This window comes from Astatotilapia calliptera, chromosome 1, assembly GCF_964374335.1.
Source record: "Astatotilapia calliptera chromosome 1, fAstCal68.1, whole genome shotgun sequence".
Lineage (NCBI taxonomy): Eukaryota > Metazoa > Chordata > Actinopteri > Cichliformes > Cichlidae > Astatotilapia > Astatotilapia calliptera.
Genome location: NC_137422.1, coordinates 28,541,397 through 28,569,320, shown reverse-complemented (window position 1 = coordinate 28,569,320; position 27,924 = coordinate 28,541,397). Strand labels below are relative to the sequence as shown.

Below are 27,924 nucleotides of genomic sequence, written 5' to 3'. Positions count from 1 at the left end.
TGAGAGAAGTCAGTGATTGAGTATGGGAGGTGGGGAGTGAATGAGAGAATGCAGGATGCAGAAAGAGAATGACAAGACAGAGAGAGGTCTTCTCTCATGGCCAGCAGTTAACTGATTGATGATGATGAGAATGGCAATGAGGAAGAACAGCCACCTCTCCAGGAGGGAAAAAAGGAACACTGGGCAAGTATAGAAGTGATACAAGGCAAAAGTGGGAGTGGGAGAGGCAAGAGTGGAAACAGTGGCGAGCATCTGCCTATCCACTTAATTACATCGGCCTTAAAAAATGATGCCATCCTTCCCTCACATCAATCAACAGTGGTAAACAGAATAAAGCAAAGAAACGTGATAAAATAAACAAATTAAGTCAGGGGACAAAGGCGCAGCTGAATAAAAGTGGGAAATTTATTTTCCACAATTTGATTGGCTGCACTGAAATATGTTCTTGTTTCTCTATTTGCCAACCAGTCCCTCGCTTTGTTAGCACCTTCTCATCCTCTCTTCCCCCTTCCCCCCATCACCATCCATGCTTTCCTGTTTCAAGCTCTCTCTTAACCCCGTTATGCTCACTCCTATTCCTGCTCATGTAGCTGTCTCGTTGCTCCGTTTCTTTCGCTGTCCATAGTGCGGTGGCCACCTGGTCCATTAATCAGAGTTGGCCAGTGCAGACAGCAGAGCTCACAGAGTGTCGCCCTTGCACCCTGCCTGCATTAGTAAGCCCTGTAAATCCGCCTTGCAGAGAAGAGGGGAGGAGAGGAGAGGGCTCTAATTTGGGCTTGTATTTATCAGGTAGGTCAGTAAATAGGTGGGAAATTGGTCCTTTACTTCCTGATAAATATACAGTTTTTAGGAGAGATAAAAGAAAAAGCCTTTGACTTTTTTGGCAGAATGAACAGTGAGAGTTTTTTTTTAAATCTATGAATGAAGCCATGGAAATAAACAATTTACTTTCAGTGTTACAATGTTTCAATGTTCCTTGACAACAAAAAAAATACATATACAATTTATCAATGACTGTTTACCTCAAAACTGACTTCACAGATTGACTACCATGCAAAAAAATTATCTATGTATCAACTTAAAACAACTGTCTAAGTCAACTGGTTAAAAATATACTCAGTTTCTTTAGTATATACCTAATATACCTATATTTATATAGAAGCTATATATACTATATCTACAATTCCACAGTGTCTAACTCTTACAACATTAACATAAATGAGAAATAAAAGTTATGTTTTTATTCAAGTAGTTGAAGGAAGAAGAGATATTCTTTTAAAGGGCTGAAAGTTTTGCAAAAGGCTTGCTCAGTTTTACACATATGCAGGCTGATGTGTAGTACTCACACATTCCATGACTTAGCACTGATAAGGGCTGTCAAAGTTCCAGGATGGTAAAAGTAAGTAAAAGAAGATAACCTCATGGGAAGGAAAAAGGTATCAAAATGATGCGTTACGTTACTAAGACACATCCTCTCCTCTCTCAAAGTAGATCCTCTGGGAGTTTTATAATGACAGACCTCAGTCGAATGTTCACAAAGGGAAAGCAGTAGGTTTAGTGAAAGCTGCCTCTGAGCAATAGAGGTATGTCCTCATTTGCTTTCTGTTCCACCTTTTACAATTTCTTATCTGCTGATAGGGTCCATAGTTGTTAGTGAAGTATAACTGTTATGACTTCACTGAGGGTGAGAGAAAGAAAAGTGATTATTTAAATTTAATGGAAAAGTAAAATAATTTAAAAAAAAAAACCAGGATATGTTCTTTAATTTACAGAAACAGGTCTCTGTTGGAAAGTTGTCAAAATGATTTTTTCTCTACGTGTTTCCACTCGCTGCCCATTAGTAAGCATGTTTTTCTCCCCTCTTTAGTCGCTACATGCTCCCCTATAAGGGATCACAATACTTTGATCCTCTGCTAAAATTTTGAGTTAGCCCACTTACAAAGAAATAAAAGGTCATTCATTTTTGCCGTATGTTCATTTTAATGGACAGAGAGACAACATTAACCTAAAGTCCAGAAATTAGCGTGCACCTGTCCAGTTAATTAATTTCTTCCGTTCCAACCTCTCCACCACAATGGACAAGACCAAAAAGCTGTCAAAGAACAAGATTGTAGAGCCTGACAAAGCTGGAATGAGCTACAAAAACATCAGCAAGAACCTTGGTGGGAGGATGACAACTACTGGTGTGATTATTCAGAAACCCAAGAAATATATACACAGAAGGAGCTTGTCAATGATCCAAAAGATTTCAATCCTGTAGTAGCCCCCTGCTCAAGTTTGCTAGTGAACATCTAACTAACAGGAGAAGGTTGCGGTCAGATGACAACAAAATCAAGCTCTTTAATATCAAATTGCCGCATTGGCGGTAGGAAACCAAATGCTGAATATGACCCAAATAAGACCATCCCCACAGTCAAGCATAGAATAATACTCTGTCTCTTTCCATTCAATTCAACCTTCTACTAAAAGTTAAAGACTGTTCAATTCTTTGTAAGTAAGCAAATTTAGAAATTTAGAAATGGATTATGAAATTATTTCCTTGATTGTAACTGAAAACTTTGATCGATTAATTGCAGAAAATGTAAAATGTGTGAGATGCAATAGGTTAGGCACCTTGCACTCTGAAGTTAAACAGCCAGTTTCCTTCCTAGCTTCTGTGACGCCTTCAGAATCATTAATTTTTTTGCTGGTGTTATCATGTATTATCGTGCATTTTCCTAATAGTACACAAGCTGAACCCAAAAAAGTATTTGAAAAGAGTTTACACTAACCTAGACTTACTGACACCAGGATATATTCTTAATCTGAGAGACCTGTATTCAGCTTAAGCCAAAGGATTTTGGATGTTGAACTGAAAGTACGCTGATCCATACTTACACTGCACATTGAGTTGAACCTGTGCCTCTCTGCGTTTAATGTTAAGCCCATTGTATGGAGCAGTCTGGCACCTGTATGCCCCCATCATGTCCCGGCTAATGTTCTTTAGCCTCAAGCGACCATCAGGCGTCTCCACTGTGGGCTTCCCCGAGGGCATTAGCAAGTCCTTTTCTGTCCGTGACCACAGTATAGGAGGACGTGGTTTGCCATCTACGACTAAGCACACCAGTTCGGCATTACCTCCCTCTCGCACACTTACAGCCTGACGTCCGGGTGGAACAGTCAGCACTGGAGGAGAGACTGGGAGAAAGCAAAGACAAAAAATGCAAGTAAGACAAAGTGTGAATTTAATTTTTGTCATTTCCATATAATCTGATCAGATAATAATTCTTGTTTAGAAATTGCTATAACAGTACTATATATGTATACATATATATATATATATATATATATATATATATATATATATATATATATTTTTTTTTTTTTTTTTTTTTTTTTTTTTAAGAATAACAGTTCCTTAAACCCTTGGCTATTGTTAGAGTTTCCACTTTAAAATATCCTCCAACGTAGTCAGTAACATTAGAAAAGTGTAAGCACGAATACATAACCTTGGGCTCTAAGGTTAATAAAGTAATCCTTGTCCTTGTTGCCAAGCTAACGAGAAACTGGCACTTTTTTTCTGGATCAAAAATAAATTTCAGATTAATTAACAAGAAGTCCGAGGGCAAACATGATTTAAAATATCAGATAGTGCTAATGGATAAACTGGCAAAAACTAGGGAAACAGAGACAGATGGACAATAAAATTGTATGACAGGCACTGACATTTAAAGAGCTGATTTTATTAGACAATCGCACAGTTTTAATGACATGTGGGAACATTAAAAATATTATTACTAGGATTAAGTATATATTATGATTTAAAACACACAAGAAAGAATACATGAACACACACAACTGAACCATCAAAGCAACAAGCAGTGCAAGGCAGAGGTAGAGAGGGAAGAAATGGGATAAAAACTGTCTGAATGAAGACGCTAACTTTCAGTTGTTCCATTATTCACAAGGGGTTGCAGCACAGCGGGTAGCTCTGCATATTTAATTTGTAATTTTGAGATGCCCTTCTTGGTGCAACCACAAATGGATTTCCTGGAATCACACCTAGGATCTTTCAGTTGTTAGGTGAATGGGTAAACCACTAAGCTATTATGTTTTAACATGTCACATGATGTAAAAACACAGATTGCTAGAATATTTAATCATTGGCATGAGATAGTGTTAAGATTCATATAATTCATGAAAAATTACACCCCTTTAGATTTAGGAAAAACTGTTTGTTTTTTTTACATACTAAATGTACTGCTTAGGTTAAGCAGCATTGTGTACCTGAACATTTGTTCAATTAGTTTATCAGTCAACTCAAACATGTTTGTTTTAGAAGTTTGTTTATTCCACAAACAGCAACTGCCTAACCTCTATTAAGTGGTTGCCACCATACATATTTATTAATGACGATCAAGAGCTTAATTAAATGCATGGGCGATTTACAGCTAACCGTAACCCATTTGAATCTGCATGTGCTCGTGGCCTTAATAGACAAATATTTATTGAGCCATCATTATACATATACATGTACAAAGAATAACAAGGAAAAAGGGGAAACTCTTACCGCTGTTTTGAGAAATGTTGACATCAACACGAAGCTCTCGCACTGTGCTGCCTGAAAAGCTGGCCATGCAGCTGTAGGTGGCCAAGTCTCTGAATTTCATGTCCACAATCTCCAGACTGCTGGTGCCAGGTGCCATGTCTGGGTCACTGCGCAGTAAAATCAAACTATCTGAGTTGAAGACTGGTGCCCCATTCTTGTACCAGGTATAGTTGACCTTGTCCTGGGGGGTGGCATCAACATGGCATGAGAGCTTAAGGTCACGACCCATTTGAATGGTTTCACTGTCCTTGTTAGAGTCTGGTGTAATTTGGAAGGTGAGGTTGCTCATTGCTTTTTGTGGTGGTAGAGAGGGAAAAAAGAAAGAAGAAATTTTTTAAATATTTGTTACAATATAAATGCATTTGGTACAAAATGTACTAAAAAAAATACAAAATTAAAATAATAATGCAAAAAAAATTAATAAAAGGGATAAGCATGACTAGGTATCACTGGCATGGTCTGTCTTTTTTTCCCACTACTACAGTTGCTAAATGCTCTTATTTATCTTTTAATTTCCACTTGGTCTTTACTTAATTTAGAGTTTTCTGTAGTTAAACTATATATATAGTCCCTAGGAAAACAGAAAAGCACAACCCAAGGACATACATTAATTTTTTAGCACATTTAATCAAGGAGACACTGTAGAGAGAGTGCCCAGAGATACAGTGGGCATACCTCAACATAACCAGATGAAAAAATTAGCTCATGCAATCATTTGTTCAACAAAATCATTAAGAGATGTAAAAAGTAATCACATTTATGTAGTGCTTTTCTAATCTTACAAGTTGACCTAACATGTCTGTCTTTGCAATTCTGTGTACTGTCAGGAGAATCATACCAACTGTAAGTCATGAGAGTGGGAAAATTGGTTTAAGCTGAAATTAACCTAGAAGTTGAAGATGACCAAAGCAGAGTTATAATTAATGTAAAAGCCTTAATCTTCATCTCGCACACCCTGACCGGAGAACAACAAATACCACTTTCATTTATTGTTCTTTTTCAACTGAGAGTTTTGATTTGATATATAAAACTATTTTTAGATAGCAAATGCTTCTTGACATGTATGTGAACATTTTTTGCATCCCCTTTATTCATTGACACACTTTACAAAGGAACCAAGTACCGTAATTGTCGGGCTATAAGCCGCTACTTTTTGCACAAACTTTGAACCCTGCGGCTTTTAGTCAGGTGCGGCTTTTCTATGGATTATCCATGATTTTTGTCATATCGTAAGACGATTTGTTTTGTTTGTTCCGCTGTTGTACGGCACTACGTTGCCTGGCGGAAGGGCATGTGATCAGACACACAGTATCGGGGTTCAAGAGTGGTATGTTGGTCACATGTCCATCCGCCAGGCAACATAGTGCCGTACAAGTAGTGCGAAAAACGAACTTCAAAGTAGCGCTACATGTTCAGCCGGAGGCGTGGATGACGAGCGGCAATGAAATTGCGAAAAGCAAGTCATGCTCAACTCCACCGGTGGAATCTGACATCGTGGAAAAGTGTGAAAACATCCACGATCACCAACGGATTTCGAAGGGCTGGACTGCTGCATGATGGAGAGGAGGACACCGCCACGGCCCTTCTGAGGGTGTTCGATTCTGACACTGTCAACAAGGATTTGTTTGGTTTTGAAAGTGACAACGAAGGAAAGAAGCTGAGAGTGGATGACGAAGCCACCGTGAGCCTGTTTGTATCTGACACTGGAGAAGAGGACTTTGGTGGTTTTAGTGCGCAGGAAGATGGTGGTGAATGACTGACTTTTCTTGAGCCTAAAAGGTAGTCCGAATCTATTTTTCTGGTGTGCTGTAGGTTATTGTTATGTACTACATTTGTTACTCATTTATGAAGCACAGTACATGTTTCGTACTTGTAATTACCGCTACTTTTACATATACCTAAAAAGTTGTGCAAATATGTACCCAGAACTTGTTTTTCAAAATATTAATAAAAGGGGTGTGTCTCCAAACAGCCATCTCTTTCCTGACAATTCCCTTTGTGCATATTCTCTTACATATGATAAGTCAACATTGAAACACCTGCGACTTTTAGTCAGGTGCGGCTAATGTATGTACAAAACAGGATTTTCCCCTGATTTTAGCTTGTGCGGCTAATATTCAGGTGCGCTTTGTAGTCCGGGAAATACGGTATTTGGTTGTTCAGATTTTCCAAAAGTCAAAAATTTCATAGGAAAGGCAAATTATTTGAACGGTTGTATTCCATTCCAGTACAGAATAGTAAAGTGTACAAATTAAAATTAAAAAAACAAACAGAAGAAAAACACATTCGTGAGATCAAAAAGAAGGAACTGATACTACTCAATAAAAAGAAACTAAACAGAAGAATGCAGGAGAAGAAGCATGGTTAATACCCCCACCCCCAACACCACTAACAAAACAAAAAAAGAAAAAAATGAAGAGGTCGCCTTGTACCAAAGGAAAGAGGAAATTAGAGAAGAAAGAAAGCGAGTGAGAGAGGAAGAATCAAATTGTGAAGGAAGCCAAGACAAAAGGAGCCAAATACAGAATAAAATAACAGGGGGGTAAGGAGGAGGGGGGAAACAAAATCAAGGACAAAGAGTAACTCTCACACTGTCACATTTAATTTTCAGTTTCAAAGGCTCCGTTTCCCCAACAGATTTCCATGTTGAATACAAAATAGCTCTCTGTTTCCCCACGAAGGGGAGAGGAGAGCTTGATTTAAACTCCTTTGAGCTTGTTAACAAGATACTTGGGTGGAGCCACGGATATGAAGCAGTGACCATATGGCTAACATGAACTTGCGACTTTACCTGATTAATGTGAGTGCGTGTGTGCATGTATACTCCTTAAATATTTGGATGCACTTGTCTACCTACCTGCCTGCAGACTTTTTTCCTTTATGAACTCACTGACTGTGAATGTGTGTCTCTTTCAGCATCTTGCCACCTGCGCTGGTGTGACAGTGTGTTCAGGCCCATTAAGCTAACAGGAGAAGCCCATCTAACATACGCTCTCCACAGTGCTAACTAACAGAAGAGACTGTTGCTAATTGCTTCCACTCCAGTCTAACTAATTGCAGTGAATAAAGATGATTAAAGGGGCTAAAAATAGCCAGAGGGGAGAGAGAATGGAAGTATTCTGTATTCTAACCCGCCCATTCTGACAAGATTCACATCAGCTTCGTTAATGACGGATCAGCAGCTAGCTCCACACACTCGCATGCACGCGCAGACTCACAAATGTCAACGAATGAAGCTAACGAGGACTATACAGACACTTTGCATAAAGCAATTATCAGTTGTACGAGACTTCTCAATGAGAAAAGGATCCTGACTGTGCCTTTGTCAACTATTTTAACTACCCCCTGGCTAGCCAAAGAATTAAATGCAACATGATTTTTAGTTGTAAAATCAGTGAATGAGAAGCCTAAATTATGCAAAGATTTAACAATTCCTGCCAACCATATGCAGTATTATCACATGGGAATGTCACATTGCTATATGTTTTTTTTTAAGTAATAATAATAAATACATGAGGACTGGACAATATTTAAAAAACACCAAAAGTCTCATTGACACATTCAGACTAATTCTGAAAGTATATCCAGAATCTTTTAAACAGCAATTCCAATTGAAAAACAATCTTTTGCAATTGTGCAACTGGAGCTAGTTTATACCAAGGTTGTAAAAAACACAAATCTAGATTTTATTTTATTTTTTTTGCAAAAGCATCACCCCTTTTCACAGGTGCAAATACATACAAACATTACTTACTTCTCACAACGAGGTTGACGTTCTTGCGTGCAGGGTTACCCACATTGTTGACTGCCGTGCAGTTGTAGAAGCCTGCATCCGCTGGTGTGACAGCTCTCAAAATCAGTGATTCTCCTCGAACTTGAGCACTGAGGGGAAGAGGGCCAGGGTAACGTGACCACGTCACAATGGGGAGAGGGAAACCTGCTGTGACCTCACAGGTTATGCGCACATCCTGGCCAGGATCCACCACCACTGTATCATTCACTGACAGTCGGATCATTGGTGGACCTGTGGGGCACAGACACACGGAAAGAAACGAACAGACAAACAAAAGTAGTTTAAATGGGAACGATACATGTTTTTTCAGCGAAAAAATTAAGTTGTGAACATTTCTATTATGAGCATTTTTAAGGTATGACTTTACTGTCTTTAAAAGTTTCTTTTGCCTGCAATTGTAATAGAAAGTACGTATAAATATGTGCTTGTTTCAAGCTCACATTCGAGTTCAAGTTCACTTTATTTGGTCTTTTCAGCCATATTAAAATACACTGCAATGTAACTCTGTTTCACAGAGCCCAAGTGATGGGAAAAAATTGCAAAATGTAAAAGCACTCAAAACAAGATGGAGCAGTACAATAAAAGAGACAGTGCAAGGTCATAAAGTGCAACCAATAGCTGAGTTAAAGAATAATAAAATAGTGAAAGACATAAAAAGAATAGACGTGATACATGAAATGGCATAAAACATTACCAACACCAGACTTAAAAATAGCAAGATAATCACCACATTAAAACATTACAGTTCCTGTATCTCAGTGTCTGTTTGCTGTCTGGGTCTTAGCATGAGTCTTTCTATATAGCTTTTCTCCGTACAAACTAATCAGTGTACCAAAGGTAATTCAGGTCCCTGTTCTGCTCTCATATCATCGCCTAGTCACTGCCTCCATTTCCTATGACTGACCTAACAGAAAAGTACAAGATGACCCGTAATGCTACTGCAAAAGAGGCTGAAAAATGCTGTTGGCACAGAAAGAAATCAATTGGACCCTAGCATGTTCCAAAGGGGAAAAAAAGTGGCAGAGGAGTGAGGATAGGGACACATACTACACGACGGGGAAAAACTAAGTGTAAAAGAGTAAAAGACAACAGAGTAAAAGCTGGGGCCAAAGTTGAAGAGGGGACAATATGAAAAATGTGATATTAACCACCTACAATGATGTTTGGAGACATACATCCAAAGCAACAGTGAAAACCGTGTAACGCACGTTGTGGTTTCCACATGCTATTTAGAATGCTGTCTGCACAAATATCAAATGGAAACATTAAGGCAAAGTTTAAATGGCATATCCTATACCACTTTTTCATTCATTTTGTTTCATATTTATTTGATATTTTCAAATCAGTTGCAATAAACATATATTTTTTAAATTCAGCTATTCAGGCGGTTGCAAGCAGGTCAAAGTTGGGAATTTAGAGTTATATAAAACCAGTAAATGGATATTTAGTCAATTTTGTGTACATAACAATTTTGGCTTCCTGTGTTGTTTAGTTTAAAAGGAGTCTCTGTCTTATTTGGAGCATCAAATATGGATTCTTTTACAGTTCACGTTCAAAACACGTTTCATTATATATTCTAGTTCAGTGTAAACCTAAGCAGTCTAAGCAGCAGACTCAAATGGCTCTAGTAGGCTGCAATAGTATTTGCAACAACTTGTAATAGGTTTTTGCATATCTTGCCACAAGGTGTAGATGGGGTGACAGGAGGTTAACATTGAGAGAAATTAGCTTGTGACCAAAATGTCACCCATTTAAATCCTCCAAGTTGCCGCAGAAATCTTTTTGGTACACTAGAATAGAAAGGTTTTCACCTCCCTCATCAACTAGAGTAAAAACAGCCTGGGGCGAAGCAGTCAAACCACAGTTTCTTTACTGGAGCTGCTCAGTGGTCACAAGTCACTAATCTTTGGTTGTTACAGTACGGCTCTCTGGCTGGAAATCATCTGTGTAACTCTCCCTTAAACTATCTGGCTAAGTGAATGCTTAAAAAGAAGAAAAAAAAAGATTTAACTGGTTTTTCACATACAAACATACAACAAGTTGATGACTTTTATATACTTTTTTACTATATGGAGACATAAAATTAAAAGTAAACAATGTTTGATCTTAATATATATTTTTTGCAATAACTAATTAGCACACTGGTGAATGATGAGGGATGAAAGAGGCTTAGAGGTTTTTAAGGTATAGAGGTTTTACTGAATCCACAATAGTATGGGTTTAATTATAAGCAGCAATATGTGCAATCTGTCATCTGCGAAAAACACCACTAGCAATACTTCAAAAAGGTCCTTGAAAAACTGAAAGGGCTTTGACAATGTATCACTCTTCTACCACTTAAAAAAAAGAAAAAAGAAAAGTATTCATCTGTAGAAATCAAGCTGTCCTTTGTCGGAGTTCACTTATGAACGTGGACATTTAAAAGAGGCATCTTTATCATCTTTAACCCATATTTTTCTAGTTACTTTTCTTTGTATTTTGTCTCACATACCATTGTAATTGTGGGTCCTGATCAAGACAAAGTCATGACAGAATTTGTTGTATAGTGCGTATTCATATCATTTATGACAATCATTTATGATTTATTTTTCGTTCATGTATTTTTGTGGGACTAAAAGAACTGTATGCTATGAAAAAATATGCTCAAGCTGAAAAACTATGTTCAAGCTATTCAATATAAATATATTTAATAATCGACCTATCTGTCTATTGACTCATAATTGATTTAAGAAATCTCCAGCCATAATTTTAAATGGGCTCTGGAGGACAAGGAGTAGAAGAATTTAGGCTTTTATCAACCTGAGACTGTTAATCCTCAGTAAGAGACCAACCAATAGGGTACAGGAAGCAATTCATTCTAATAGACTTTATGCACTACATCCTCTCATCTAATCTCTCTCTCATTTTTTTATTTATTTATTTATTTTTTAGCAGATTGCAATCGGCGTAATGAAAGTGGTGCAGAGCTTTAACAAACAAGTTTACAGGTGCATGTTTCTGCTAATACAAGAATGTGCACAGAGCTCTACACACATTCTTCCACTCTAATGGATAACAAAAAAGTGCAAGCAAGCACACATACGTACACACACACACACATACACACACACACACACACGCACTAATGGGATATCTCTTTAGCTAACCTCACTAGTGATGGCTCCGAAGCTGACAAGAAATTTCACTGGTGTAACAGCTGCAATCAGCACATAAATAGCACTGTCTACTCCCATTGTATCAAATCACAGCACTAGGAAAGTAAACCCCTGTGGGCCTGCAAACCCTTCTAAGCATTGAACAAACCTCAATGGAAGCTTTCACGCTTGGTTATGTGCCTGTTTGTTTAATTAATTTACAGTGAAATAAATTTATTTGGAGATGCAATGTAGAAAAGCCCTACTGTATGCTGATCTAATTGATTTTATCATTAAGTCTGAGCTGTCTGCACGTTTCTCCAGGTAGGGTTTGTACATAGTAGGTTAGGTTAATAGATAGGACATACATAGTTAAAACATAAGTCAGGTAAACCAGAGGCTGGGTTTAAATAAAACAGTGGGTCTATACGGTAGCTCTATAAGGTACATGTTAAGAGTTTCTTCCTGCTCTGTTGTTACCCCTATGTCCCACAGCCTTTAAAGAGTTAAGACATCAACCAGAATATATATAGGACTGAACCCATCCAAAGACGACTGTTGGTGATTTATTCTGTCTGGGTGTAAAAATCACTTAAATCCATCAATCTATCAATCCATCCATTTAACCTCTTTTTCAATTCAAGGGCCCGAGTCTATCCGAGGTTTAATGGGCCGAGAGCTGGGGTACACAATAGACAGGTTATCAGTCCATCACAGTGCCATTCAATCCAGTGATGGTATAACAATTATAACATTTATCCATCTACATTGCAAAGTTATTTCTGCTTAAGGTCTAGCCTATTCACTTTTTAATCTCAGTTCACAACATTTTCTGCAGACTGTTGATGGGAGCTATCATTAATTTGCAAAATAAATAAACAAACTAATTAAATATTTAAGCCACAGGAAAAAAAATGGAGAGAAAATCTGAGAAGACGAAGAAAAGTGAGAGTTAGGCAATGGGGAGGAACAGAGGATTTGAGAATTATAGCTTCAATTTCCTGGGGATGCGTGGGTGACGGTAACGGAGGGATCAGCCAATGCTCTTCCCAAAGTAATGGGATTTATGTGCAGCACAGTGGTTTACAACCAGGTAACAAATGCCTCTCTTTTCCATGCACACACTTCGACTTCCTCTCTTCCTTTAACTCTCTGTCAGTTTGTCATCTCCGTATCTTCAGTATTCTCTCTTTTCACGTCTTCGCATCTCTGTCATACCTCGGCCTCAGACTTCCATCCTGCATTTTTTTTTAAAACCCTATGGTTTGCTTTCTCTCTCACCGTCATCCCGTGTAACCTGTTTGAGATTTAATTTGTCTCTAAGGTAAAGGCAGAGGGGTTATTGGGGGGAAATTGGCTGGAAATAAAAGCTTAAAGGTTTGGAGAGAGGTGTAAGCTGACAAGAGCTGTATGTTTGTGTATTGTACTCAGGAACAGCGCTTGTCACTATCGCAGAGTTAGTCAGAAATATGGCGGGATAGCAGGCTGGCCAATGGGTTTGGAGATCAAGTAGCAATCAACACTTTTTTGCTGATCATTGGTGGTAATATGAGTAAAAGTTTAGGGTGTGATTGTAAAATGAAGGGTTGGCAGCTATACAACAGAAAAAATATTCTGAAGCAAAGGAAGGCTCGGTCTTGGAATATGCTGTTTATTTAAAGCTAATATAAAGTTTATTCAATTTCAATTCAGTTCAACTCAGTTTTATTTATATTATATTAGATCACAACAATGGTCATCAAAGATGGACAATTAAAGACATCCGTTTAAATAATATAATTTTAAACTATTTTAACCATTGCAAAGCTACCGTGAGCCTCGAGTGATGAAAAAGAAGACAATTAAAATTGAATTTATATAAGAAGGAAATGAAGAAAATGAATATTTAATTTCAACTGCAGTTTTCAATCAAAAAAAGGCAGAGGTTGTCACTTTGAAGTCAAGTGTTTCTCAACAAAGCGTTTTGAAATATTTAATTGTAAGCCACAGACAAAATATTCTGACACAGCTGAATCCAATATAGAAATGCAAATATCCTAAAATATTCCAAATGCAATTTTTGTGTTGCTCATGGGTAAAAAAGTGTGAAAAAGTGCAATGCAAACTGTCCCCAAAAAAGACCGTATTCAAAATTCCTTGGATTTCTAAAGCTATATATTTTTTTAACTCTAAGGTTCAAATTCAGAGAAAATTCTCAGACTCTTAAAGCCCCGACCAATGACTTCACAAAAAATGATCAAGGCAGCCTTGAGAGCAAATCGATTCTTGCCTGTGGTGTGGCTGTACATATCCCCACAGTGATCCCCTAACTAGAGTGGATTTGAGGGTGATGAAGAAATGTCAGAGAAATTTATGAACTGAATGGTGAAATGTTTTACGTGGGGGTACACCATGCAGCCCGGACATACCATTCAATAAATTTTTATATTTCTATATAAATAATACAATTAAAAAAGTAAATATAATGGATGCACAAGCATCAGTTTTAAGACAATATTTTGCTTTTTAAATTCTGTTTAAATATATGTCTGGTCTCTCCCTCTCTCCCTTTCACATAACCCTTTCCTGGCATGGATTATAGCCTTACATAAAACTGACTGCACAGGTGCAATAAAATGTCCTACGAGAGGTTTTAGTGTAGTGAGGATTATTGCAGATTGCCCATTGATCTTCAACTTTTCAAGGGGGAATTCACTTGCAGTAGGATTAGCCTCCTATTGATAATAATAATATATATCGTGCAATTGTACAACTGCCATATTATCTTGAAGGTATAGTGTGGTATGTGTTATAATAATCAATAAAACACTAAATAAACTTGCACGTACAAATTAAATTCTCCCAATTTTTGTGTATGTGTCCTTGCTTCTTGTTGTGTGTTTTTTTCCCATAAAATGTGTTCCATTTATGTCATTGTAGCAGGAGGAAAAAATCTTCAAAAAAAAATCTACATTGACACCAGGAGCTACATAATAAGTGGAGTTTCTAACTTAATCAAAGGCACACAGTAAGAACTTGTCAGAAGTCTGTGATCTATATTAACTGTAAATTATTTAACAAACCTGACAATTTGTGAAAGAAATTTCTACTTTTCAATTTCTTTTTTCCCTTTGTGTATAGAAGAAGAGTTTCAGTTTTTCAATTTCATTTCAATTCAGTGTTATTTGAATGGTGCCAAATCACAAGAACACACACACACATACTTGCAGGTGCCACTATTACAGAATATTTCAGGTCAGATTAAAAAAATTTTGTATGACAGAAGTTATTCACTTCGAATGAACTTGGTTAAACAAATTGGCCTGCCCTCTTTCTTTTTGTTTAATATAGACATAAAACGATGAGAAGATATGAAGAGAAAATTACTTTAAAACTTTTAAAATAGGGAGCAGGAGGTTATAAAGAGATTAGTTGATTTATGGGTTTTGACACATATATTCTCTCATGCATGTTTTCCCAATTTTTAAACATGCAGTGTATTACTAATACTAGAGTATTTTTCACTCATGGTGAAGACCATCTAAGTTACTCAATGCCACACATCCCGGTTCATGTTCCATTACCCCCTAAACCCTTGTACGCTACCACTTTAAATAACATGACAAGCTTACAGAGTATGCCCCCATGTTCTTCTTTATGAGAGGCAAGGGAAGAGGATTTGGTCTCTGATGACGGTTACTAGAGGGCAGAAGCCAGTACTAAAATCCCAGGGTAGGATTATAATATAAAAATCAATCATTCCCCTTGTCCCAGTGCGGTGAATCAGCAGTAATCGTGTGACCTAGTTGGATGTATCTAATCTAAGCGGTGAGTGGTACACAAGGACAAACAAGGGGCTCAGTGAGGAAAAGCAAAATATGCTCATTAAACGAATATTACAGAAGATTAAAAAGCAACTCGCTGACTGCTTTTGTCTTTTACAATCTCTCTATTTCCATCTTTGTGTCCATCTGTTTATACCTCTCCCTCCCTTTGCCCCCTGTGTATTTCTCTGTTCTTTGTGTCATTTTCTTTGTTTCTGCATCTGTCACTTTATTTATTTCAGTTTTATACTTCTATTCATTTTTGGAAATCTGAGTCTACAGATGTAATTTTCTGAGAGAATGTTTACACCCGTGAAAGGAAATGTTTGTTTTCTTTTGAGATCAAGTCTAATTTTTATTCTTGTTTTTGTTTAAAGTATCAAAATATGTGCTATAAAATTTGAGACCTGAAATTTGCTTTTGTTTTTCCGTTACTACATGTTTTCATAGCGTGCCTTTAGGTAGTATTAGTGATTTAGATGATTTAGGAGCATCTTAAGTAGGGATGGGTACCGGTATCGTTCTGACATAAACGGTAGTAACCAGACCGAAAAGCAGCGCACATTTCGGTGCTTTATTTCCCTGAGATGTCATACACTTTGGATTCCAGCCAATCATTTTACCTTTGCAAGCGTAGTAGGCGGGCCCAGGTACCTACGTTCTTTTAGAGCAGAGCTACAGATTAAAAATGCCCAAGGCGAAGCGGTCAAACATCTGGCTGTACTTCACAGCAAAATATGCAAACTCAGCAGCCTGCAACAAGTGCTTTAAGGTGATACTGTGATAGTGTCAAAGGAGGTAACACCTCAAATCTGAAGAAACACCTGGCAACGTATAGCATTTTGTTAAAAGCCGAGAAATGTGCCGTATTTGATAGCTTGCTGCGAGACCTCACACCGAGCACATCTACTGCGGGTGTGGTGCCTGTTATCGGACCCGGAGCAACATCCCCCAAAAACACGAAGAGGAGAGTCCTGGCCCCTAGCCCTGCCAGTGTAGCAGAAATGATGAAGGATGATGACGGCAGCAGCAGCCGTTCTTCTCTGCGTGAGTAGCTTAATGTTGTTCGTGTGTAATTTACGTTGAGTAGGCTAACCACGTTATTACATTAACGCATGTAAGGTGAACTAGCAAACACCATCATAGCTACATGCGGCTGTCTTCTTGTTTGATGGCAGATACTCCCTTCACCCTGGCCAAAAAGGCTAAAATGACCAAAGAAAAAGAGGGAAACAGCTAAACTGAGAGGTTTTTGGACAAAGTTTGTGTTTTTTTTCCATTGATTAAGCACTGCTTCCCAGAGGTGTGGACTCGAGTCACATGACTTGGACTCGAGTCAGACTCGAGTCATTAATTTTATGACTTTAGACTTGACTTGAAAAAATGTTCTAAGACTTGTGACTTGACTTGGACTTTTACACCAATGACTTGGGACTTGAATTGGACTTGAACCGGTTTACTTGAAAAGACTTGATATTTTACCCCAAATATAAAATTTAACATGCATATTATATAGAGATTGAAAATGTGACGTCATTCACGGGTAGAACCGCAAAGGATTCTGGGAACTCGTGGCAAGCGGTACTAGCGCACGCAGGCTTTCAATTAAAATCAGTTATACAGCGATAAAAAGAAACACAAAAATGTCAAGAAGCTGTTGTATTATTAACTGCAATAGCCGGTCGCATGACAGCCACGAGAAGCCGACGGGTAAAGAGATCGGTTGTTATCGGATTACGTCGTTGAAGAGAAATTGTTCGAGCCATGTTTCCGAAGTAACAAAGACGCGACTGGATTGCAGCCATTCAAAGATCAAATATAACGTCCCAGAACACTCCAGCTCACAGGTTAGTCTGCTCCAAGCATTTACACAAAGGTCAGTGTTTTTTAGTAGTTAATACGTCATTTTCATAACATAATTGGTGATATAGGTTACAAGCAAGTCTGGCGCTGAACAGAAATTGTCGCGCTATGCTCCTTTGTTTATTGTGCATAAATAGTGAATTGTCCTGACACAATATTGCGTTTTGCTTCTGTTATTATGGTACATTGACAAAAACATATACTTTTATTCACAGGATAAAACAGGTTTTTTGTATCACTAATTGCCCAGTACGATTACAGCATACAATATTGTTGTCACTGCTACATTTCTGTGATGGGTACCAGAAATTATTTCCACTACTAATTAATTACCGTTGAGCTCAAAGGTCCTATTAATAAACGGTTAAGGAATGTGTATTTATGATGACAATTTGTGAGACTGGTAAACTTATGATACGTACGATGGTCTTTCGTTCTACACGGTGCATTTCAAGGTCCTGTACCCATCCGTCGGTAAACTGTACCTGGGCTTGTTGCAGTGACCGGAAGTTACTAAACTTCATGAGTGTATGCACTCACTCCAAGAACCGTATGATTATAAATATGCATATAAATATGCTAAGATGAGATAGCTGACTTCATCTAACTAGCAAATGTTGTCCAGGCTACGTTGGTGATACAGTTTTTTTTAATGTGTATGATATTTTTGTCATGCGATTTTAAAGCTGGTCCTACAACCGCATCCAAGAATAACATGCAGCTTATCTCAGAACTGTCGGTGAAAATTATTCTTGGAGCTAGGTTTAATTGAGCTGCATTTTATAGAGGTGCAATTTCACAATTTGTGTATATTTTCTAAGTTCACTATTTTGTCATGTGTTGAGAAAAACACAGATTTTAAAATTACATGGTCTAATATTTACATTTAGCATAACTGCAACATTATTTTTTCGTGTTTTTTTTTTTTTTAAAGACTCGAAAGGACTTGAAATTCAAAGTTTCAGACTTGTGACTTGACTCGGACTTTTACACCAGTGACTTGAGACTTGACTCTGACTTGCCTGACATTACTTGAGACTTGACTTGAGACTTGCAAAACAATGACTTGGTCCCACCTCTGCTGCTTCCAGCCAAGAGTGATACCATAAATCCCCTATAGCTGCAGAAAAGGCTAACATTGTTATCTTTTTACAAAAAAACAGCTAAACATAAGAGGTTTTTAGACAAAGTTGGTGTTTTTTCCATTGTTTAAGCACTGCTTCCAGCCAAGAGTGATACCATAAATCCCCTATAGCTGCAGAAAAGGCTAACATTGTTATCCTTTTACAAAAAAACAGCTGAACATGAGAGGTTTTTGGACAAAGTTGGTGTTTTTTTCCATTGATTAAGCACCGGTTCGAGCACCATTTAAGCACCGGCACCGTTTCAAAAGTACCGGTTTGGTACTGGTATCGGATAAAACCTAAACGATACCCATCCCTAATCTTAAGTGTGTTTATGTGAGTATTTCAATATGGTGCAGTCTAAGTCTAAGGTATATAAACTTGTTAATGCAGTTAATCTGGAGTTGTTTTAGGAAATGCAATTCTCTCTATTCTTTATTTTAACAGTTCATCTCATTAGATATCTGTGCTCTGTTAGGGCAGGTTAGGAAGTGAAGAAAAGTGCACACTCAGACATAATCACACTTCATCCCTCTCCCCTTAACCACATTTCTTTCCTCTTTCTTTTGTAACCACAGACATGTGCACACAAAGAAACGCATACACACACTAAGCGGTGTGTGCTTTCGATCAGTCTGTGAGGCTGTGAGGTCCAGACAGATTGGCTGCTTTGGCAAGCTTCTGAGCCCTGATGCCAGGGCCAGGCAGGCGTTTATTGCTGTGTTTGCTGTGTGTGTCTTTGTATGTGTGTTGAGTGCGCTGTGGGAATACAATTGATCTTAGCCACAGGATCCCAAGAGGGGAGCAGAAGAAGGCTGGGGCAATGGTCGTGAAGAACCCCTATCTCACACAGCGGGAGCATGAAGACCTGTTTGTTTTCCTTCCCTACTTGTTGATTTTAACACTGGTAAATTGTTCGTGTTTGGTTGCCATGTCCTTTTGGCCATTGTCTATTAAAAGTGTGTTTTCTATATTCTTAAAAGAAAACATTGTGTTATAAGTGTTGTCTGCTCTAATTAATTGGGTGTCTCTGAGCTACAGCTGATTTCCCTAATACTGAATTATTAGTATTAATTATTAACTATTAGTTTTTCTGAAATATTTCAGTAAGCTGTGTCCATCTGTTTTATTTTTAATTCAGTTAGTTTTTTGGTTGTTTCGTCCTCGTGTCTCTTTTTCTTTCCTTTTTTTTTTTTAACAACAGAGGTGCCAAATTCTGTTTATTTTCTTCCTAACTTTGTCACAGTTTCTTCTCTTTGACTTCTTGTATCTTTCCCACCTTTAGCACACTTTAGAAGACTCCTGGGGAACTTTTATCTCAAAAGAGGCCTTATTTTTCACTGGATAACATCTTCAGTTCAAAACCTGTAAATATATTTTAAAAGTGTCACAAAACCTTGTGCTCATCATAAAAAAATATACTCTATAGTGTTGCTGATATATACTGTATACTGTTATTGCCAGTGAAAAGTAGCACAGTCTCGCAGGAAAGTGTGAAATAGCTGATCTATTGTAGAAATTTATAATTTTTAATAATAAAGGCTGTAAACTTGCAAGATGCCTATTTCTGGGGGGCAAATAACAGTGGTGGGAACATAGCAAAATGGAAAATGAAGTTAATGTGACCTACACTGGGAAAGGTAATTATGTCCTTTTGCATATTTTACATATTTTCCATTTGTCTGCACGGCTTCCTTCCAAGTACTCTGTTTTCCTTCCACAGTCCAAAGACATGCAGTGGCCATAAGTGAGAACGTGAGTGTGAATGGTTGTATACCTCTGTGTTAGCCCTGTGACAGACTGGTCACCAGTACAGGGCGTATCTCACCTATTGCCCTATGAGTAAGTAGAAGCAGAAGATGGAAGTAAGTAGAGGTGGATGGATGGATGGATTTCAAAGTGCAGGACAACTTTTCACCAGGACTCAAATTAAAAAGTGTCCTGCAATACTGTAGTGTTTAATAGCTATATATATTCATACATTACACTTATACTTGTAAAAATTTGCACTACAAATAAAACAATTTTTACAATCACTGTATGTGCTTTTGAGAAAAAACACTGCATTCCAGTCTTTGGTTGCATATATGACCCTCTGATGTGTTTACTAGCAGTATGACATACTTGACATACTGCAGTACTAAACAGTATGTCGAGGGAATATTGATCTTTTGGAGTTTTAAACTCCTGTTTAGCTTTTAAGGCTCCATGTTTATTCAACAGCCTGCTTTCAACTAAAATTGCAATTCACTAATTAAAATGAATTAAATAAAATTAGCGTAAACTAATGAGAGTAAACGCTCAGTGAGAGAAAGACAGAACCTTGTAGAGTTTTAAAACACTCATGTTTTATTAAATCTCACAAGGACCCTCTTGTCAAATAAATTAAATCTAATTACTGAAAGGAAATAAATATAACTGAATAATGGCCTTCAAAAAAAAAGAATTCAAACACTTAATTGTCAAGCAATCTAGGCTAGCCGACATTTAGAAAGTTAAGTTAGAAGAGGAGGAAGAGGAGAAAATAAACACAATAGGAAAAAAAATCATTTAAAAAATACAGCTCAGACAGGCATGGCCCTCTCCCTTGTGGAATACCATACTGACAGTAACAAACCTGACAGGGTTGTCAATGGCAACAATGTTGTTGTAAGTAACAGAGTTGCCGGGCGATGGCGTGGAGATGGACAGAGCGGTGCAAAGTGAATTGGAGATAACAGGGAGTGTGACAACTGAATTACAGCTGACGGCCCTGAGATGAGCTCTCAGCAACTGTACAACAAGACAGATAGACAATATCCTACACTGGGAGGCAGGCAGGAAGATAGAACGAGACCGTATTTCAGTGGAAAGTCAAAAGCAAGAGGGGAAAAAAAACTCACTATCAGAAAAGAAGACAGAGGGAGAGATCATACAGGAAGTGAGAAAACAAGAGGAAGAAGAAAGGAATCCTATTTCCTGAACAAGTAAAGATAGGAGACACTTTAACAATGAGAGAAAGACAGAACTAGAGATTCCTGCACAATCACAGAGCAAACATGATCAGAATAGTCAGATAAGATGGAATTATTAGAGGATTTCTGTACATCGACAGAAATAAAACATCTTGGCTTTGTAAAGTTGTAAACAGTTGTGGTCAGAAATGTATATACATTCATCATGGATATAATTATCTTGCTAATTCTGGGTTTTTTGATAAAGATTTCTTTAAACAGTCCTTTTTCCAAGGTGGAATGACTGTACCACATACATCTTTACTGAATGTGAAGAACAAGAATTATGTGCACAAGTCTGAAATTATTTGAGATTTTCTCTAATCCACACAGGGTCACACAAGTATACATATAGGCTCAAATGTATAAATGCACACACTTAAATCTCTTAATAAGCGGTGCTAATGGTTCTACACTTTCTTTTGACTTGACTAGTCCATGGCTTTTTCATTTCTCATGATCATGATTGATCAAAACAGTCAGGCTTTTTTTTCCCAACTAAATTCCCAACACAAAAAATGTACTTATTGGATTTGCCACTACATAGGAAATACAAAATACTGGAAATAAATACAGTTCTCATGTTTTTTGTTTTGTTCTTCTTAAAGCCCAAACACATATTTTGGGTTTAAACTGTAAAAGTTTATTGGTCATTTTCTTTTACCCCGTCCCAAATTTGTGGTTTTTCACAATTCCCGGGTGTTCTAGGAATGTATCACCCGCAAATTCTGTGAACTGTAATGATAATGAAACACAAATTTAAAAAACTTACTTGTAGCATTTGTCAGCCTGAAGGTGACGGACTTGTCTTTGATGTTACACACATTGCGGACTGACACCTGACAGGTATAATCAGCAAAGTCCTTGGGTCTGAGATTCTTCAGCTTCAGCACCTTGGTCTCACCCTGAATATGAGAAACAGGACATCATACAACATCATGTTGGATTATTGTGCTGTAAAAAGAATCATCTGAGAATTAATCACATTAACATTAATATAAACATAATAAACAAAAATCATATTTTCATCGTAATCCATAAACCTGAAAACCCAGAGCGTTTATTTCAGTCTCTTTTAAACTGGGCTGTAATCTTGTGCAAAAGTCTTTAATATGCTGAACCGGGTTAAATACAAACTGAGAGAAGCTCAAATATTAACATAGATACATGCACACACGCATCCTGCCCTTGTATATTGCACGCTCTGGTTATCAAGTGAAGCATTTCAAATATTCATTCATTGTCATTTGATTGGTAAATTCCAAATATCTTTCACATGCAACCATCGGGAAAATGAAACTGATCTGGTTCAAAAATAAAAACTAAATCTGTTCATCTTCTCTCTATTTCTGAAAGCATGCTACTTGCAATCTCAGCAGTGTGCTCGCTTCTTCTCATGTAGATGTACAGACACTGACTTGGACACACAAAAGCAGTCACACATCTCTTAACATCACTGATGATTTTCAGATCAAGGCTTTGAGTCTGATACAGTAGGCAGTGTCTTAGGCAGCCCTGAGAAGAGCTTTGCTGGCTGGTTAATTGAACTCCAGGGGCTCTGCTTTGTTGCTGACTGGTGCTTTGATAAGTGAAGAAAATGGGAACAGTTGTACTAACTGAACAATTGTGTGCTCAGCCTGGGGATGAAGCTTGGGGACTGTTTATTTGGCAGTTTTTTCAGCTGGATATTGCTGGGTAAATGAACAAGTAACTGACTGTTCAACTTGATGGCCAGTTCATTTTAACCTAATTAAAAGCGTGCTTGTCTTAACGCTGATAGAAAGGAAGAAAAACAATCTCATAATGCTACTATAAACAACAATGTAAAAATGTAATACATAATTATTCATGTGTTTGCTAAGGCATTCCAGTGTACCTACCATGTTCTAGGCTTCCTGACATAGTATATTTCTAGAGTTTTTGGGATTTGTTTGCATAGAGTGATTAATGAAAATTTTAGTCATTAAAAAGGGCCACGTTATTAAAGTTAATTGAACCTATTATGCCTGGCCCATGGTAATTTTTTGTTGTTTTACTTGGATTTAGTAGCTTATAGTATTTTCACAGTAATTACTTCAGTAATGTTTATGCAAAATAGGTCTATCCGACTACCACAGAGAAACCACAGCAACACATAGTGCAGCTGATAATGTGTATTATCAGCTGCAACTGTCTAGTTTAATCAAGTCAATATTAGTTGCATGAAATAGTGAAAGAGAGTAATAAGAGATATATTGTTTTGAAAGTTTGAAACTAAATCTGCTTCAAATTATGAAGTTATGTTTCAGTTATGAATGAATGTCTCACATAAAACATTGAATATGGAGGATGCATATTTCCTAAAAGTAAGTTAGACCTTCAATGGGTGAAGAGTCCAGTACTAGCATCCACAACATATTATGTATTTAAATATATATATTAAAATGTCTTTTTGTGATATAACCTGTAACTGCACAAAATAATATGACATAAAATTGTAGTTAGCCTTAGTTGTAATCTATGTAGAGGTAATACAGAGCATTAAAGGGCTTTTCCCACTTTGGAGTGTCACACTGACTTAAAAAGTAAGCGTAGTGTCACACACTGAATAATGTAATCAAAACAATGTTGCAGGTTACGATGAAATTATTGCTATCATAAAAATAAATCCATCTAAATGACATATCTTGCTAACTGTCTGATACATACAGCTCCACAGGTCACTGATAATACACATGGAATCAAATCATGTTAAAAATAGCCATACAGATTGATTGCAAGTCCTTTAACGCCAAGTAAAACATGCACAGTTTCAGCAAATCCAAAGCTTATCATTTATTGCCGTGGAGAATTATTGGATAATTGCTCTTCAGGGGAGAGGTTTAAGAAAGAAACGGTTCAATTCCTATGACAACCTTACATCAACGCTAATTCCACAACACTGTCTAAGTAAACATTGAATGTGAGACATATTCAATTAATAATCACGAGAGAATGAAATACGTTCAGCTGGGTGAGGCTTTGTCTTGATGGCAGAAAAGAACAGGGTTGAAATGGGAAGGTAAGGGCAGAAAGCAGGGAGCGACTCCACACCTGGCAGAGCGTTTGTGAGCTGTACATGTGTACCTGAGTGTAAAGAGGCTCATAAATGTCCACTCCATTGTCTTTGCTCTGCTCGATGAGCATATCCCCACGTTTCCAGATGAAGCGTGCGGGAGGGTTGGAGTTGACGGTGCAGCGCAGGAATACTGTCTTCTCTTGGTAGTAACTGCCGCGCACGTCGCTGATGGTCTGGTGTACTGTCAGAACTGGTATATCAAGATCTGCAAAATAGACGGTGAAGAAAACAATAAAACTATGAAGACTTTGATAATGCTGCAGGGAGAAAATTGCACAATTAAGCTCCTACTCCATCACACAGGGAAATAAATAACCACAAAATACTGTTTTATAAAATCACAATCTCTTCACAGCCTTTGCAGTTAAAAAGGCTTTTCATGGCTTTGAGGCTTTTTTTTTCAGGCGAAAACACTGGCAATAATTTGTAGCAGGGATGAGATCTGATATATGGAATAATACTTGTAAATAAAGCAAACAGTTCTAGTTTGTTGCCCACCCACACTGACCAAAGCTGTCCAAACAGTCACCTATTTATTTTACTTTCTAAGGAGCACAAATGTCCAAAGATTTCTGTGTTTACCATTTCCATCTCTTGCTGTGACTCTCGCACACTGCGCCTTCATATTTCTTTTCTGTCATTTTTTTAATCCCCCTTTCCCCCCCACTTGCTTCATTTTTCCTGGGCATTTCCTTCATGGAAGTGTCGTCTCCCTTTTCCTCCAGTGGATAGGATTTCAGCTGCTGTCACGAGCACAGAGGCTGCTCTCCCCTGGTTTCTGCCATCTCTACAAAACTCACTGCCACTTTCACTCCACATCACCATCCCTTCCTTTCTATCCTCTCCTCCTCGCTCTCTGCTTCTATCTCTTACAGGGCAGAGTGGTGTGTGTGTGTGTGTGTGTGTGTGTGTGCATGTGTGTGCATGCGTGTGTAATTCTGATTCTTTGCAGCCTAATTGGACTGTTGCAGCCTTCAAACATTATAGAAACAATTTCTGCCAACACCAAAGGTTCCTCTCTTTGCTCCCCACTCCATTTTACTTCTCCCCTTCCTGCTCACCACCTTTTTCTTTCTCTTTGCACCTCCTGCCCTTCACCTCCTGTCTATTGTGTCAACTCATCTCACCTACAGCACACTTAAGTTGCAAGCTATGGAAAAATGTGAGCTGCGAATGTAACGACTATGTTGCTTGACATCACTGGATGTGAACACAGCAGGGCTCATGCGATGCTGTAAGGAGGGAAGCATTTGTATTTTTGGCTGGAGACATTTGAGAGAAACAATGTGTAGCTAAGCATGGTTGATTTGTGATTTTGTTGTTGAAAAGGGCACCGTTGTCACATGAGGGCTGTGCTTCACACACACAGCCATATGCACATGCATGCACTCACGCACATCTAGAACTATATCAAAGTGTGCACTGCCTGAACATAGCATCAGAGCACTTTTGTAGTTTGAAGGTTAGAGCTCAGAGGCAGACTGAGACATAAACTCACAGAGGCAACTTAAGCGCATTGAAGTGGCTACAAATAAAGCAGACATTGCATGAGAAACAACTCCTTTTTAAAATAAAAGGGTCACGGGAATGTTTACTAAATCATAGGACCTTGCTTTACAGTGTGCAGTAACCTTTTTGAATACCTTGGGAAATAAAAGTGAGTCAGGATCTGTACAACACTTAAACCGCATGCGAACAGTTGTGACTACAGTTGTTTTATCAAATCATCTTCAAAATAATTTAACAAAACAAACACAAACACAAAAAAAAATGCAGTCGCTTGAGTATTCCACTGGAAACGTGCAACTTAATTAAATAAATTCTTATCAAAACAATGTCTTGAAACACTGAATGAAGAAAATATTATGCTTCTATGCTATAAAATTATTTCCCAAGTTATCTCCATTCGTCCATCATTTCCCTAACCATTTATCCAAATTAATGTGTTTGGAGAAGGGGTTGAGTACTAGCCATAATAGATACACTCTCATAGCCAGAACCTATGGTCAATCTGGAATCACCAATTACCTGCCAGTTGAGTCTTGTGGGAGGGCCACTTGACAATTCATGCATGCAAATCTTTTTTCTGGATTATATCTTTACTGCAGTGGATCTACAAAGTATGCACTGGCTGTAATATAGTCCTGCTTTGTTGTACATTTTTATGACATGATTGTATTGCACATTTTATTATCTACACTTTTTTTCATCCAACTTTTACACAATCTGAGCTGACTAAGCTGCTTACTTTAATACAGTACACTTGTTTTGTACAGCATTTGTTTGTTTTAGTTGGGTTTTTTTAGTGAAGTAGTTCTAAGCTTTGTGAAGTGCTCACCTGATTCTATGGTTTTCCACTCTTAATGGATATTGTGATTTATGAAGCCACAGCTTGAGACAAAATAAGGCCCAGCAAGAAACTAGACAATGAGTTGTACCAGTATTTCTAGAAGCCTCTGCCAGGAAAAGGCCTTCAAACCTGAGAAGCTATCAATGATATCTGCCTCCTGGTTCTGCCATGTGCGCATGTGTGTGTGAAAGAGATTTGGAAACGGAGCTAGCACCTTTGTATACTTGAATTTGTGAATAGGTGCATGTGAATGTGTGCATTTATCTGTCCAGGACTGGCAAAGGATTTCTGTATATTTTTCACAGATCATTTGCAGCGCAAGGGGAACCCTAGCTGACTAATGCCCCAGTAGTATGTGTGGTGTGTGCTTGTGTGTCTGCCAGAGAGTCAGTGCAATGTGTGATTTGTTGGCATTCTGCATATTTCCCGTTTGAATGAGAAGGTGGAAAGCCTGCCACAAAGAGAAGATTACACAAAGAGAGTATAAACAAATGTAAATAGTCGATGTGGTGGTCCACACTGTGTGGTCATGCATTCTGATTCTATATTACACATATTGCCCAAGAGATACTTTTTTTCCCTGGGTTAATATATTCTGGCATGGCCTTACATTATGTTTGCGTCGTGAAAATATGGATAATTCAAACTATCATCAACATAACCTGACGTAAGAAATGGTGCAAGAACTCAAAACTAATGTTAAAAGAAGCATTTCTTGAACAAAAAGTGTTCATTTTGTTTATATTTGGAAACAATGACAATGCTTCTTTGATTTTTGTTCTGAAAAACAGTTGCACTGTTAAAGCTTTTGCAATGCAAAACCAGAGGGGAACTCTAACTTTGCTCAGTATGGGCCTTTAAGTAAATAGAGACAGGGTGAAACTGCAAGTGCACAGAAATACAATATGAAACTTTAATGAAGTTTCTGATTTCCCCAAAGTCCTGCCTTTGCACACAGTTTAGATCAATTGCACTGTGTGGCTTTTGTTAGCCACAGCTTTTAATGCACATCTCTGCTCTGGGGGTCTGGCATTGTTTTCTGCTTAGACACCACACAGTGGTGCTGACTCAAAGACACCTTTAGCTCTCTCTTAGAGTGGCCCTTAGCTTGGATAGATGCCTGCGAATAGAGATTTTTTTCCCCAAAAACACTATGTGAGATTGCATTTTATAATTACA

General features: G+C 37.8%; 1 protein-coding gene across 3 annotated transcripts in view; it reads right to left on the bottom strand.

Moving 5' to 3' along the window:
- mdga1 (MAM domain containing glycosylphosphatidylinositol anchor 1) overlaps positions 1-27,924 on the bottom strand; it is a 217,687-nt gene that overhangs the window by 61,438 nt on the left and 128,325 nt on the right. For all 3 annotated transcript variants that reach the window (XM_080299800.1, XM_080299801.1, XM_026171878.2), the window contains exons 5-9: positions 24,404-24,600; positions 22,071-22,203; positions 8,343-8,612; positions 4,550-4,879; positions 2,878-3,177 (exon numbers count right to left, since the gene is read on the bottom strand). In XM_080299800.1, coding sequence (XP_080155926.1) covers positions 2,878-3,177; positions 4,550-4,879; positions 8,343-8,612; positions 22,071-22,203; positions 24,404-24,600 — 1,230 coding nt within the window. The remainder of the gene's footprint in view (positions 1-2,877; positions 3,178-4,549; positions 4,880-8,342; positions 8,613-22,070; positions 22,204-24,403; positions 24,601-27,924) is intronic.